At 46.1% G+C, this 14,838-nt stretch overlaps 1 protein-coding gene across 9 annotated transcripts in view; it reads left to right on the top strand.

Moving 5' to 3' along the window:
- Positions 1 to 14,838, top strand: part of PTPRA (protein tyrosine phosphatase receptor type A) — a 170,989-nt gene that overhangs the window by 149,265 nt on the left and 6,886 nt on the right. For all 9 annotated transcript variants that reach the window (XM_070485656.1, XM_044748735.2, XM_044748734.2 and 6 more), the window contains 9 exons: positions 1,313 to 1,349; positions 5,381 to 5,478; positions 6,655 to 6,774; positions 7,519 to 7,685; positions 8,176 to 8,311; positions 8,990 to 9,139; positions 10,293 to 10,386; positions 10,683 to 10,759; positions 11,251 to 11,385. In XM_070485656.1, coding sequence (XP_070341757.1) covers positions 1,313 to 1,349; positions 5,381 to 5,478; positions 6,655 to 6,774; positions 7,519 to 7,685; positions 8,176 to 8,311; positions 8,990 to 9,139; positions 10,293 to 10,386; positions 10,683 to 10,759; positions 11,251 to 11,385 — 1,014 coding nt within the window. The remainder of the gene's footprint in view (positions 1 to 1,312; positions 1,350 to 5,380; positions 5,479 to 6,654; positions 6,775 to 7,518; positions 7,686 to 8,175; positions 8,312 to 8,989; positions 9,140 to 10,292; positions 10,387 to 10,682; positions 10,760 to 11,250; positions 11,386 to 14,838) is intronic.

The following is a 14,838-nucleotide window of genomic DNA, read 5'->3' as shown; positions in this document are numbered from 1 at the left end:
CACCATATCACTATGCAGGCATGCTTTCCTGGGGGACATATGGCACGTTCCTGGTAATGATGGCATAGGCAGCACTTTGGAACTGGGCCCTCCAACTGTGCTTTCAAATTATTCATGGCCCACATGCTCTGGTGAGAATTTAGCAGTGACTTCTTGTGGAGCCAGAGATATGACGAGGCTTAACATACTCTAAGAGCTTCTCAGTTGTAATTGCAAGTTTAGTACTATAAGCAGAATGCAATGTCCTGAAGAAAGGCTTTCTCAATTTCCATCTTCTAATGAATAAAAATATTTGTGGAAACTTAAATTCCTCTTCTCATCAAAAATTTTAACAAGCTTCCTATGCTGACTCTAAACGTGTCCATCTCGAGGCCTAAAGCTTTCTCCTTCTGTGTTGGGAAGCAATCCTGTCCTGCCTTTGTTTGAACTGGAATAGGAAGTGGCTTCTCAGACTCAGGTCCCTCTTTATTCTGCCACTACCTTGGAAACTTGTATTTCACATCATCACCTTGGTGTGACATGGTGTCCCATCCATGAAGCTGCCTCCCTCATTGCCTGTGTTACTGCTGAGAGTGGCAGGGGCTAATTTACAATCCTTGCACCAAATGGTTTTTCACTTAGCTGGAAATTCTCAAGTAAACACTACATTTAAACAGTGAAGTTGGGAAGATGTATAACTGAAACAATAAAGACTAAAAAACAAAGTTACTGCCAGTTGTCAGTTTTTCAGAGGCTCCTTATCTCTTAAATGGCACCCCCAGGCTCCTTTGCTTCTTATCTCCCACTACCTGTAATGGAGAATTCTGCTGTCAAACACTGGGAGCTGTTCCACCATACCCACAGGCTATTCCCAGAAAGTTTTAGCACCTGGGTAAAGCATCATCAAGAAAACAACCCCTTTCCATTCCTAGTGTGGGCCCAGCTTTACCCCTAGAACCACCACATATGCTTCTGCTTTGGAGAGTTCTCAACCATTAACTCTAAGACCCAGATGTCAGCTGCTGAGAAAGTATCACAGAGTCTAGCCTAGGAGTTGGTGTTTGGATGTTCTTACACTGGTGTTCATTAATAATTCACTTTGAGAAGACTGCCTAGACTGTGTAATCTTTGTAATCATTGATTCCTGCTACCCAAAGCTAATCCCTTGGAAATTTCTAGAATAGAATCCTTGTTAATTTCCTGGATCTTTTACAAGAGAGGCTTTGTTAATTGGTTGGGAGTCTGGAGAATTTCATTCCAATCCATTTTTGGTTTTCACTTTGTTTTTCTCCCCAACTCCCCCCTGCCCTCTTCCCCACCCCCGCCAACCCAGGGCTACCAGGAAAAGAACAAATTCATTGCTGCACAAGGTAAAGTAATGATAATTTTTTACTCTTGGGCTTAACTATGAGCTCATGGTGGATTTGGGTTTTTCTTCCAAATGCTAAACAGATTAATCAGAAGGTAGTAGTTTTTCTGCACTTATTACCCCTTGAAAGAAATGTAATCCAGCTTGCAGTTTTATAACTAAGTGCCTTCATCTTGATGACTTAGTAGCTAGGGATCCTTTAAAAGAAGTCCTTTTATATATGTGCATTAAAAAGACTGGAGAAGGACATACACACAAAACACAGTCTTATGAGGCCCTCTGTCTTTGGGGCCCTTTGGGAATGTTAGGTTCAAGCCAGGCTGCTCAAGTTTGGATTCAGTCTCCAGAGAGGATTGGCCACCTCACAGGGTACAGGCTGGCTCATCTCCTCCCCCTACCCATGGGCCTGAGCTCCACTGTTATTTATAGATAAGTGGCCTAGGAACCCTCAGAGCAGGGGCCTAGTGCCGTGGTCCTGCACATTGCTCTGCACGCATTTCCCTAGACCAAAGTTCTGACCAGCAAAATTATCTTGATGTTTGCAGCATTAAAAAGTAATTGACGTTGGGGCCAGCCCGGTAGCATAGACGTTAAGTTCGCACTCTCCGCTTCGGTGGCCTGGGGTTTGCCATTTCGGATCCTGATACGGACCTACACACCGCTTATCAAGCCATGCTGTGGCAGCATCCCACGTATAATATAGAGGAAAATGGGCACAGATGTTAGCTCAGGGCCAATCTTCCTGAGCAAAAAGAGGAGGATTGGCGGTGGATGTTAGCTCAGGGCTAATCTTCCTCAAACAAAAAAAGGAATTGATGTTATTGTGGTCCATCAAAGCCCATTTATTTAGTCACTCAACAAATATTTATTGACCATCTGTTGTGTGCCAGGCACTAGCCTAGGTGATGGGGATATGTAGGGAATAAAACAGGATATGGTCCTGCCTTTTTGGAGCCTTTAGTTGGTAGAGGACAATTTATAGCAAAATTAACAGAAATTTTGGTGAGTAGCTATGCTGTTCAATATGGTAGCCACTAGCCATTCGTGGCTATTTAAAATTAATTTTTAAATTAATTAAAATAAAATTTAAAATTCAGTTCCTCAATTATACTAGTTTAATCGTACATTTTAAGGCTCAAGAGCCACACGTGTCTAGAGGCTACTATAGTAGTACAGATATGAAACATTTTCATCATTGCAGAAGGTTCTTTTGGACAGTACTGGGACAGAGATAAAATAGAGAGGTAAAAGAAGGTGGTCAGGAAAAGCCTTAGATCCTCCTGGTCCTAGCAGTCTCCCACTGGGGCCTGGCCATTGCCTACCAGGCCCGGCTTTCCCTTCCCCTGTAGCTGTGAGGCCTTGTTGACACTAAAATATTTATTGAATTAAGGTCACCTGTGACTTCCTGGTGGCCCTTTTCTCAGACTCCCATCCCCTGAAGCCTCTCCACAATACTTCACGCTCCTTAAAACCCTCCTGATACTCAGATACCTTGATTTTTCTCACTTTTCTAAATATTCCTTCACTGGTTCTTATTCTTCTTTCTGCCCCCTAGGTATAGCTTGCCCCCCAGTTTGTGGATGACTACTTCCTTGAAACTCCTTTTTTGTCTTTCATGGCACCATTTCTCTCAGTTCTCCTGCCTCCACCTGCTCCTCTTTAGTTTCCTTCCCAGGCTTTTTGTTCTGTCTGAACTTAAGTAATGCTAAGGATCCCCAGCATTCTTTGTTGGGCCCCTTCTTTTCTTCTCCTCCTCTGTATTCTCTCTGAGGCCTCATCTAATACCCACCTCTGTTTGACTGGCTGCTGTCTCTCTTGAGCTTCTGAGCCACATTGCCATATGAATTTTGTACTGCTCTACCTGGATACCCCCACAGACTCTTTAGATTCAATGTCAGAAACTGAAACATGACTCTTCCTCAGCCCCTAAACTGCTTTTCCTCCTGTATTGTCTGGCTGTCACCATGACTGGAATGTAATCCACCTAATCACCCAAGCCAGAATGGGGATCATCTAGATCTCCTCCTTTCCCTTGCTCAGAGTATGACTAGTCCTCATTTCTCTCTCCGATGTCTTTCTTCTCTAACACACTGCCTGACTCCCATCCTTTCTTCCAGTTCTCTTGCAGTAGCCTACTGACTGATCCCTCTAGGCCCTACCCTTGCTCCTTGCATTCCTTCCACCAGAATGGCCTTTCTCCCTGTGAAACTTTTATCAGGACTCTCATGAAAGTCCTATAACAATTTTCCATTATCAATAGGACAGGCTTTCCTTAGCCTGGCCTCTACCCCCTTTAGATTCTGATACTTACCAGCTCTGATATCTTTCCAGCTCCCTCTTGTACCAGTCTGTGCACAATGACCTCACTAACTCCTTGCCGTCCTGGATGTCTCATGCTCTCGCTTGCTGCCAGCCCCCTGCACCTCTGCCTGAAGTGCCTCTTCTCACTGTGCCCCCTTTATGAACTCCCATCCACCTGGTCTACCCTAACAAATGGCTCAAGTGTCACCTCCTCCAGGAGGTTTTCCCTGACCTTGCCAGGCAATAAAACAGTTTCCACTCTGTACATCTTTCTGGTGTGTGTCCAATTCTATCATTATTTGTTTTTCTTTTTAATACTTATTTTTTTATTTTACTAAAGGGAATACAAAGTTTAAGAAAGTCAAAAGGTATTACAAAGCTAATAAAAACAAAGCTCTCCCCCATTTCCTCTTTTTTTAGTCTAATGCAACCATTTTTATCTGTTGACTTATTCTTATGGTAGATGATAATTTCTTTAAACCTCTTACAAACTTCCTCACATTCAATCAGACAGACATGCATAGACATGTCCCTTTTCCTTATTCTCCCAGTAGAGTTAAATCACAATTTGGAGTTAAGATAATATTTATTATTTACATTTTTATTACTATACCAATATTATTCACAGCTAAAGCATATAATATTATATGATTTTTTTGTACAGTTTTTGGTTTTCCTCTTTTCCAAGAGTTAATAATTATCTTTTTTTCTTATTCACTTAGTTTTGAGGTTTTTTGGGGGTTTTTTTCTCCTTTTCTTTCTCCCTGAAGCTCCCCAGTACATAGTTGTATATTCTGGTTGTAGGTCCTTCTGGTTGTGCTATGTGGGATGCCTCCTCACTGTGGCCTGATGAGTGGTGCCCTGTCTGCACCCAGGATCCGAACCAGCAAAACCCTGAGCCACCAAGTGTATCCCATGAACTTAACCACTCGGCCACAAGGCCAGCCCCTCACTTAGTTTTTTATGTACCTAAGGCTGATTTTTTTCCCCTAAACTCTTACTAGAAGTATATGTTTCTTCTCAGTGCCTTCAGATACATGAGTTTTAATTTTTTTAAGTTCAATTTTTTATCTTGGGATCCTTCTAGGACCTTCTTTCTTCAGTTCTATTCTGGATTGGTTTCCCTGTAGCCCTCTGGCAGAGTTATCACCTTAGCCTTCCCTTCACCCACACCCTGGGAATTCCATTAGCTTCTCTCCTGTGTTAGATCCCATTTCTTTCTCTCTCTCTGCTCCCTCATTTTTGTTTAGAAATCTTCTACTGGCTTTCTGGAAAAGGCGGTGTAGGAGGTGAATTTTAAATTCCAGCCTAAGCAAGTCACCCAAACTCTTTGTGGCTGATGACACCTACCTCAGAGCATGGTAGGAAGGAGTAAATCAGATATAAAGCACTTATCTCACTGTCTGGCCCATAACGTCAGTATTCAATCAGCAGTCATGATTTCTAATCCTCAACTGTTATATCCTTGGGAGACATTGTTCATGTTATCTTTATATTTTGACAACTTTTTACACCCACTTCACTTTCTGGTGAAGTGCTTGGCACATACATGGTGGATACATGGGAAATGTTCGGTTAGTAGGTGAGTGGATGGATAAGACGGACTGGATATTTAGCTGAGGACATGTGGGCCCAGGCTTCCAAAAGTCAGGAATAAATGTTCCCAGTTTCCCCAGCATCTTTCTTCACCTTAGTGTTTATTCTCTTCATATTTGCTATTGGCTACTTTAGGACCAAAAGAAGAAACAGTGAATGATTTCTGGAGGATGATCTGGGAACAAAACACAGCCACCATTGTCATGGTGACCAACCTGAAGGAGAGAAAGGAGGTGAGTGGAGAAATTAGATTGGTGGGCCCCTGATACACACATGACCAGCAGAGGGACTGCTCTGCTGGAGGTCTCTGTTGGAACCTGTGCTATCCACCCTTTCTGGCTCCTCTGCCAGTCATTCATCCAGACAGAACCCCAGCCAGTATGCCTACCAGACTTTCCTATGGCCTGGAAGCCTCCAGTGAACCTCAGAGGTGTGTGTAGGGTATGTTTCTTGTGTCTAGTAGTCAAACAGCTCACCCTGGTTCCCGAACAACGTGGAAGAAAAAATTGAGCCATTAGCCAAGGAAAGGCCCCAGAGTGGCTTTTCTCCCCTGGCTTCTCTAGTTTCTCATTCCCTTGATTTCCTGACCCTTCTCCTGAGTCAGCAGAGGGAGCTATATGAACTGAGACCCTGAGGAATGCAAAGGAATCTGAGGCCGTGGCCTTATCTTGCAGGCAGCTTTCTGACTGGTCCTTTTCTTCTCGTGGCTTCCAAGTCCATACCTGGCCAGCGCCATCACTGGGCCACTTCCAGCACCAGTCTTGAGTCCTGGATCAAGCCCCAGAGAGAAATCCCCGTTCAAGACAGTCTTTCTCCAGATGGCCCTTAGCGTCACCTTGATCCCCACACTGGGGTGTTGGGTGTGTCGAGCAGCACCTCCACAGTGCTTAGGAGGGAGAGCACTAAGGCTGGGCTTTAGGTTTGTTTCCTCCAGCTGGGCCTCTGGCTTTTGGAAGCTGTCCAAGGCCTAGGCACCAGAGAAGGCCTTGAGCTTCTCATGGCAGGCTTACAATCAGCATCAGTCCACCCTGGTGACTCCTCATAACGAGTTCCTAGTTCTAGAGCATCAGATAGGCTTGCCCCTGGAATATTGTGAAAGTGCAGATTTTGCTGGTAAAATGGCTTCCAGTTTGCCCTGAACTGAGGGAATAGGGGTGGGAAAGAGTGAGAAGTATGGGGTTGGAACCATGCGTAAGTTAAGAGACTGTGCTAAACAGGATGGAAGCTGAGGAACTTGAAGAAAGAACAGTTAAAATAAATAAGTCTACAGTAGACTGAGGTAAGAGAAGAGGCCACAGAGCTTTCTGGGACTTCAGTCTGGACTTTTGTGGTCTTTTCCTTTCAGGCCCTTTGCATTTGCAGGGGGCTAGAGGTCTGAGGTCAGGGAATGAGTGTCTGTTCCTTTCCAGTGCAAGTGTGCCCAGTACTGGCCAGACCAAGGCTGCTGGACCTATGGGAATATCCGTGTGTCAGTAGAGGATGTGACCGTCCTGGTGGACTACACCGTGCGAAAGTTCTGCATTCAGCAGGTACTATTTCCTACCTCCTTTCTCAGTTCTCATTTAGGATCTGCTGACCATTAAGAGGGTGGCACAGGCTGTGTCATCCCCTCTCTTACTCAGGGTGGTCAGGAATCGCGGAGTGGGTGGTACATTTGGACTCTGAAATCACAGATCTGGGTTCCCAGGGAACTTCTTTATCAAAGCTAAGAGAGGAGCGTTTCCATGACTGGGAGAAAAAGTATTATTGAGATAGTGTTTGATCTTCTTGGGTATGAACCACGTACATCGGGAAGTGGTGTAATTTTCTGAGTACTTGACTCACCTCTCCTCATTTCTCATGCCAAAGGCTCCTGACATCAAGGTTGTGGTGGGCCCTGTCCTAGCTCTCCAGAGTGACCCTGGAGGCTTGAGCAAAGGTTGCTTTCAGCTGAGGGGCATGTGGTGCTGTGAAAAGGGGGTTTACCAAGAGTCAGGAGACTCTGCATTTTAGTTCTGACCTTGCCGTTTACTAGTTCTGGGACCTTGATCAGGTCATTTAACTTCCCTGAGTTTTACGTTCCATATCAATAGGCTGAGAATAGTAGTAACAGCCCTGCCTACCCCATAGGGTTCCTGGGAATATTCTCTGTCCATGGTTAACCTTCCTTGGGTATATTCTCACTTCCCCATTATCACTGACAATCACAGCTGGCCCCAGCCCCTAAGCCTCACCCTCCTTCCCCTGGTGCTACCCCAGGGTATTAGGACCAACACAGTCTCCTCACTTCACAGGTCGGCGACGTGACCAACAGAAAGCCACAGCGCCTCATCACTCAGTTCCACTTTACCAGCTGGCCAGATTTTGGGGTACCTTTCACCCCGATTGGCATGCTCAAGTTCCTCAAGAAGGTGAAGGCCTGTAACCCTCAGTATGCAGGGGCCATCGTGGTCCACTGCAGGTCAGTATGGCCTGACCCTTGGCTCCTCACTCATATCACATTCTGCTCCCATGGCCAGAGCAGGACAAAGTGCAGAGGCCCTGGCTGAGGAGGCTGGCACAGAGCAGATGAGCTGTTGGGGCCCTGGGGCAGCAGCCAGAGAGATTCCTCAAGTTTTCGTGCTGGGTGGAGAGCACTTGAGGAAAGAGGGAAGGCAGTCCTCCAAGATTGGGGGTGGGGAGACTACTGCTATGCTTGGTTAAGTGCTGCCTCATGTACTTGGAGCCCTCAGACCCTTCCAAGCGTCAAGGTTTCCTGGTCCTGATAGCTAGAGGTAAGGAGTGCAGGGTGCAGTGAGGTTGTTGGTTCCATGAGAGTCCTAGCTCTACCCCATTCAGAATTTAGAATTTAGAGGCTTGAAGAAAGAGCCCTAGCCTGTGCTGCCCCCTCCCTGTATGTTCCCACAAGGAATGCTCACTATCCTGGTAACACCCCTGCTCTCTGGCTACAGTGCAGGTGTAGGGCGCACAGGTACCTTTGTCGTCATTGATGCCATGCTGGACATGATGCATACAGAACGGAAGGTGGACGTTTATGGCTTTGTGAGCCGCATCCGAGCACAGCGCTGCCAGATGGTGCAAACAGATGTGAGTGATTTGTGGGTGGAGTGAGGGTGGGGGCATTCCAGGATCAAAACATCTACCAGCCTTGTGGATTACTCAGCCTCCCAGGTTATTGTAAATGATCATCATACAGTGTGATGAAGGGTCCTTATAAATTATGTATTGAAAGGAACATGGAACACAGAGGAGGTTGTGCCCAGGGGAATTGGGAAGACAGAGCAAGTGTCGTTTGCACTGGGCTGTAAGGAGAAGGAACAGGTCTTGAGGGAAGCAGTGCCCACAGCATTGTGACGCAGCTCAGCTGTGTTTGGAAGCATCAATGAGATCAGCTCTGTGGTTAGGGCACAGGATTCAAAGGGCTCAGCATTGGGAAGGAGGATGGCACAGGTTTTGTGTGTCACCAGATTTTGATGGCCCCTTCAGGCTATCGAATCTTTACTCTTGGAATGAGCAGGAGTTGGATTTGTTCTTCTCTCCAGGAGGGTGCCATGGTAGGACCCTCCTTCCCCAGTTAAGCACCCCCAGAGGGACTCATGCATTTCAAGTTCTGCCTCACTGAATTGGGACAACGAGAGCAAATCATTTTATCCCTGCTAGGATCAAAGAAGTGGACTGGAGTGAAATGGGAGTGGGAGTGGGAGAGGGTGCTCTTGCACCACAAGAACCATGTTGTGTGTAACTGGGAACTCATCTGTGTTTCAGATGCAGTACGTCTTCATATACCAAGCCCTTCTGGAGCATTATCTCTATGGAGATACAGAATTGGAAGTGACCTCTCTAGAAACACATCTGCAGAAAATTTACAATAAAATCCCCGGGACCAGCAACAATGGATTAGAGGAGGAGTTTAAGGTGAGTTGGAGCTGAACCACCTCTTTCAGAAGGAAGGATCCCTATGATCTGGTGCATGTGGGATATTTGACTCCAACAAATGGTGAGTCCCCTTGCTAGGAATGTGGGTGGTTAAAGAGTTCGGTCTCTGGCCTTTGACTCATACCCTAGTCGTTCTCAACCCATCCTGCATGTTAGAATCACTGGAATTGTGTTTAGGGGGAAAAAAATAGTCAGTGGTACTTTTTCTAGTTTCCCAGCTCCTCCCTACCACCCCCTCAGGTGATTATAATGTACAGCAAAAGCATACTTCTATAAAGGGCCAGATAATAAATATTTTCAACTTTGCAGGCCATGCAGTCTCTGTTGCAGCTACTTAACACTGCGGTTGTAGCACAAAAGTAGCTATAGCCACTAAGTAAACAAATGAGCATGGCTGTGTTTCCATAAAACTTTATTTCCGGGCAGCAGGCCCATGTATTTGGCCCATGGACCATAGATTGCTGACCCCTAAGGAATATGTCACACTGTCATCGATAAAAGTACTCCCAGAAGCCAGAGAGTCTGGGATGGGATGGGGAAGACCACATTCCTTAAAGCACTCCTTCTCAGGCTATAACATGCAGACAGATTACCTCAGAAACCTGTTACAATGCAGGTTCTGATTCAGCAGGTCTAAGTTGGGGCCTCAGAGTCTGAATTTCTAACAAGATGTGGCTGATGCTGCTGGTTTATGGTCTACACTTTGAGTAGCAAAGATCGAGAAGGAACCTCAGAATCGGGAAAGGAGGATATACATTTGAATAAGGTTTTCTGAAGAGTCTGAGATAGCCTCTGGAGGTAAAACAGCAGGGAGAAAGGGAAGGAGGGCACACTCCCTCCTGTGGGGCTGGGATCCTTGCTCCAGGATCATAAAGTTCTAGTCCAAGGGAATCCCAGAAGGGTCCACGGGAGCCCAGAAGGCAGTGTTTTCCCAAACACTCTCTTGGCTTGTTGACTGATCTTAAAGACAGAAGAAACAGTGTTTTGACATGTAGAAATGGAGGTCAGGGCTCTGGTAAGAAGAGCATTGTGCAGCCAGTGTGACCTGGAGATGCAAGTCCAGTGACAGGCATAACCTTGTCAAATTCAGTTATTGGGATCAGTAATGTTTCCCCTCCCCTTCCCAATTTAGAAGTTAACATCAATCAAAATCCAGAATGACAAGATGCGGACTGGAAACCTCCCAGCCAACATGAAGAAGAACCGGGTTTTACAGATCATTCCATGTAAGAGTCCTCTCTCCACCCAAAAGCCTTAGTACCCCATTCCCCCTTTCCCTTCACCCCTTCCACTTCTCAGTTACTAGGTAATGATCGGCTTGGAGACAAGAATTATCACATTGCCTCTTGTTGCTCCCAGTTCTTTAGTGGCTTCTGGAAATAAAAGAGCATGAAGGCTAAAGTCTTTCTTCCTGGGCTAGGAACAGGCATGTTGTTGCCCAGCTGGGATCTGCCCAGGGCCTGGGGTGGGGAGGAGAGGACAAGTGATGTTGGGGAGCCACAAGCCACTGTCCTTCCTGCAGATGAATTCAACAGAGTGATCATTCCAGTTAAGAGGGGTGAGGAGAATACAGACTACGTGAACGCATCCTTCATTGATGTAAGTGGTGGCTTTGTCCCCAGAGCTCCCAGCACACCATGGAGAGTCAGCTGGGCCTTGCAGTGTGCCCTTCCAGTGCTTGGGAGGATTGTTTTTGAGTCAGTCATCAAATACAGAACTGATACCCACCTACCCACCCTGTGCACTCAGTCTGTCAGGCCCCAGAGAGCAGAAGGTGGGGGAAACAGGGCATGCACTAGGGTAATAGCTGGAGGAAAAGATTCACAACACAAACCTCAACCAAAGGTTGAAAACACGAACCTCTGATCCTTCCCCTTCCTGCTCTCTTCCTCCTAGCCCAGGCCCCCCTTCCCTCGCCCTCATCAAAAGAGACCATCGTGTCATAGGGTTTGGTCCTTGGCCAAAGGGGCACTCTGCCTGGGATGAGTTTGCCTCCAAGCAGCCACCATCCCTTCCCAGTGGCCTGTCTTCTCTGCTAGCCCCTCCCTGATCAAACCACCTCACTCCTACCATTGGCCTGGACTGTACAGGGCTACCGGCAGAAGGACTCATACATCGCCAGCCAGGGCCCTCTTCTCCACACAATTGAGGACTTTTGGCGAATGATCTGGGAGTGGAAATCCTGCTCTATCGTGATGCTAACAGAACTGGAGGAGAGAGGCCAGGTGAGCTGAAAAAGGTCCTGGGCTGTGGGAACCAGAGACTGTGTGAAAAAGGGGTAGAGGGAAGCTGAAAGGTATGTTTGGACTTTTTCTTTGTCTTAAACTATCCAAAGAGCCATTTCCAGGCAGTATTGCACAGCCAGTTGATGTCTGAGCAATTGGTAGCTTTTCTCAGGACTGGAAGAGCAGTGCGGTCTGAGCCTCCATTTGGTTCCCAAATCGTTCACATGCTCATACTTCTCTTGTGAATACGGTTCCCCTGTGCCTAACTTTATGCATACCCTCTCCTCCCCAACTCCGCAGGCAGGACAAGCTAGTGAGATGAGGGATACAGAGCCAGACCAAGGCTCTGATATGGAGCTCCTGTGAGTGTCCCTAAGAAGAGGGTGCCTTCCAACCCAGAGAAATGAACTAGAGGCCTGTGGGAAGATGTTGCCTCTTTGCTGATTACATAGCAGAAAACAATAGAATTTGAGAAATAACAACAAAAAAAAGAAATTTGTAAGTTAACATTCAATAACAAGGAAATCTTTTGAAGAAAAAAGCCCTCAAGTCAATTATAGAGTTGTCTGTGAACTGAGAATATACAGGGACCTTCGAGGCCCCCTAAGTCAGCTCCCACTCAGTATAGGAAATCTCATAACACTATTCCTGAGTCAGAGTCTTGCAGCCTCTGCTGAGTACTTTCTATCTCAGGGATTGCTCTTTCTCTGTCCACCTCCCACCCCCACTTCTCTGTCTGTTACTGGGTGGCCCAGCCTGTGTTCAGACAGTGCACCTGAAACAGTCACTGCCTCCCCCCTCCTCAAAATGCTTTCTTCCCTTGACTTCCATTATGTCACCCCCTCACTGACCTGGCAGCTCCTTTCATTTCCTTTGTTACCACCTCCTCCTCTGCATGACATGTAATCATTGTCCTAGACTTAACCTTAACCCCCTTTTGTTTTCTTTTGACACACTGTTCCTTGAGGATCTCATCCTGTCCTATGGCTTTAAATACTATCCGTATGCCAGGGATTCCCAAATCTATGTCTCTAGCCCAGTTACCACCCCACCTTCCCAATTGTGGACTGGTGAATCCACGTACCCACTTGATATCTTCACATAGATGTCTTTTAAGGATCTCAAACTTCATATGGCTCAAATAAAATTTGGTTTCTTCCTTCCCCATATAGTAGTGCACCCCACTCTTACCCATCTTAGTAAATTGTACCACCTTCCACCCAGTTGCTCATGTCAGAAGTCTAGGAGTTACCTTCATTACTCTCCTTTCCTCACTCCCTGCATCCAGTCTGTCAGTGTGACCTGACATATGCTGAGCATATCCCCTTCTCTCCACTGTAACTACTGTCACCCTCATACAAACCATCATCATCTCTCACCTGCATCACCAAAGTAGCCTGGCAACCTGTCTGCCTGCTTCCAATCCCACTCCCTTTTAGTCACTTCTTCACATGGCAGCCAGCAATCTTTTTGAAAATATAAATCTAACTGTGTCACTCCTTGTCTTAAAATCCTCTTTGGGCTTCCTGAGATCTTGAGGGAAAATCTACCCCTACACACGATAAGTTTAGAAACTTTTCATGTTGATATCCAGTCCCAAGACTTGATATCCTCTTCCTCTCAGTTTCACTTGCTTATTTTAAATCTCCTAGTTACTGTTTTCCCCCGTCCTCATTTGCCCTCCAGATGCTAAGTGGGGCATGGTTTCTGAGATAGGTCGCAGCCTCTCCTCCTTGGGAGCAGGATCCCATATTTGTTGTGGCCTTCCATTCCCTTCAGGCCTGGTCTCCAGCTCTGTGCTCTCATGTCTCCATCCTCAGCAGGATCCCAAGGCATTTTTAGCCCTGGGCCACACTGGGTACAGCCACTGCTGGCCCCTACCCAGGATTCCTCAGGCCCATGTTCTGCCTTGTATGGAAGGGGTCCCTGTCCTTTAGCCCAGTGGAGAGTTACCTCAGCAGTTCTCTGAACTGAAGCTGCTCTTGTTGAATATTCCACAGCCTGTGCCTTCTCTGCTAAAACCTTGTCTTCAGCTTAACTCAGCCTTCTGAACTAGTGTTACTTCACTAACAGCTCTTTCTGCCATCTCCCTCCCCACAGTCATGAGAGACACCTCTGGGTACCATTTCCCTCCATTGTTCCCTTTTTCTCTCAAATAGCTGGCTTTGTTTTTAAGTCCAACCTACTCCTCTGTGTTTTTGAGCCTGCACAGAGGGCTGAATTAAATAAACCCTGTAGCCTTCACCTGGCTGAGTAGAATATGTTCCTGCCATCAATCCAGCATCTATAATTGTCTGTGTGGCTTCTCTTTACTTCATATCATCCCTTAAATCATAACTCTCTAAGGTTCCCAGGCTTGTTTTCTCTCAGCACATCATACCTACTTCCCTACGATAGCTGTGTCACCTTGAGACTCACTCTGCAGTGTTGATGTAACCTCTTGGTTGGTCCCAACCACAGGTAACCACCTTGGGTAGTTGTCCCCATTTGTCTGCCAAAGCAGGCTCCCGATTTGCTTTCACTGTTGACCAACTCCCTGTCCACAGTTTGAAGAGGGGGCTCTCTTGATAGTTCCCCAGCTCTGCCTCTCTGGGACCTCCTTCCCATCTGCCCTTTACTTCTCTGTTATGCCTCTGCCTAAACTAAGAAGATCTAAAAATATCTGAAAGCCTTTAAGTATGGGAACATAGTATTTTTTTTTCTTGTCATAGTGTGATTCTAACTCCTACACTCTTTTGCTCTCGAGCCCATTTGGATCTTAGTTGTCTAATGGCTTTAAGGCCCCAGTCTTCTGTCCTGCCTGATAAAGGGCCGTGTTGGGAGGGAGCTGTGGTAGCAACCTCACTACACCCTCCAGTGCCTTAAAACCATGCAATCTCTGGGTATGGGAAGCCTTAGTTAGAATTTTTTTTTTAAAAGCTGTTCTGGTTGAAGGGAGGGCCCAGAGCCCTGACCCCCAAGACACCCTCAGGGCTCCTAGTGGGCACACGTAGAAAAGCCCTGGTCTGTGGCATTTCCTTGATCCCCTACTTTAATAATCCTTTGTTTTAAAATGAGCTCAGTATCATTTACAAGGGGGATAATGAATGATCACACATATGTAAAGCAAGAAAAGTTACTAAACTGGACTTTTAATAGTGATTTTATTAGACCTAAGAGGCTGTCAGTCATTTTTATTTTTGTACTTTTCTTAATTTCCCCAAATCTTTTCTAATGAACATAGAGTACATTTATGGTTGAGTATTTTTAAACTGCCAACAGTGAAATATCTAAGGTCTTCCCCAAAATGCTCTAAAGAAATAACTATATTTTGTTTTATTTATATATTTATACCCTGGCTTGTTCTGCAGACATTAAAAAATTCATTGATCAGATACTTACTGAGAACCTACCATATGCAGGCAGTGTGCAGGTGCTGGGAGTACAAAGATTAAAAGAGGCCGCCTCTGCCCA

Source organism: Equus asinus, chromosome 15 (assembly GCF_041296235.1).
Source record: "Equus asinus isolate D_3611 breed Donkey chromosome 15, EquAss-T2T_v2, whole genome shotgun sequence".
NCBI classification, from domain to species: Eukaryota; Metazoa; Chordata; class Mammalia; order Perissodactyla; family Equidae; genus Equus; species Equus asinus.
This window is presented reverse-complemented; position numbering and strand designations above follow the sequence as displayed.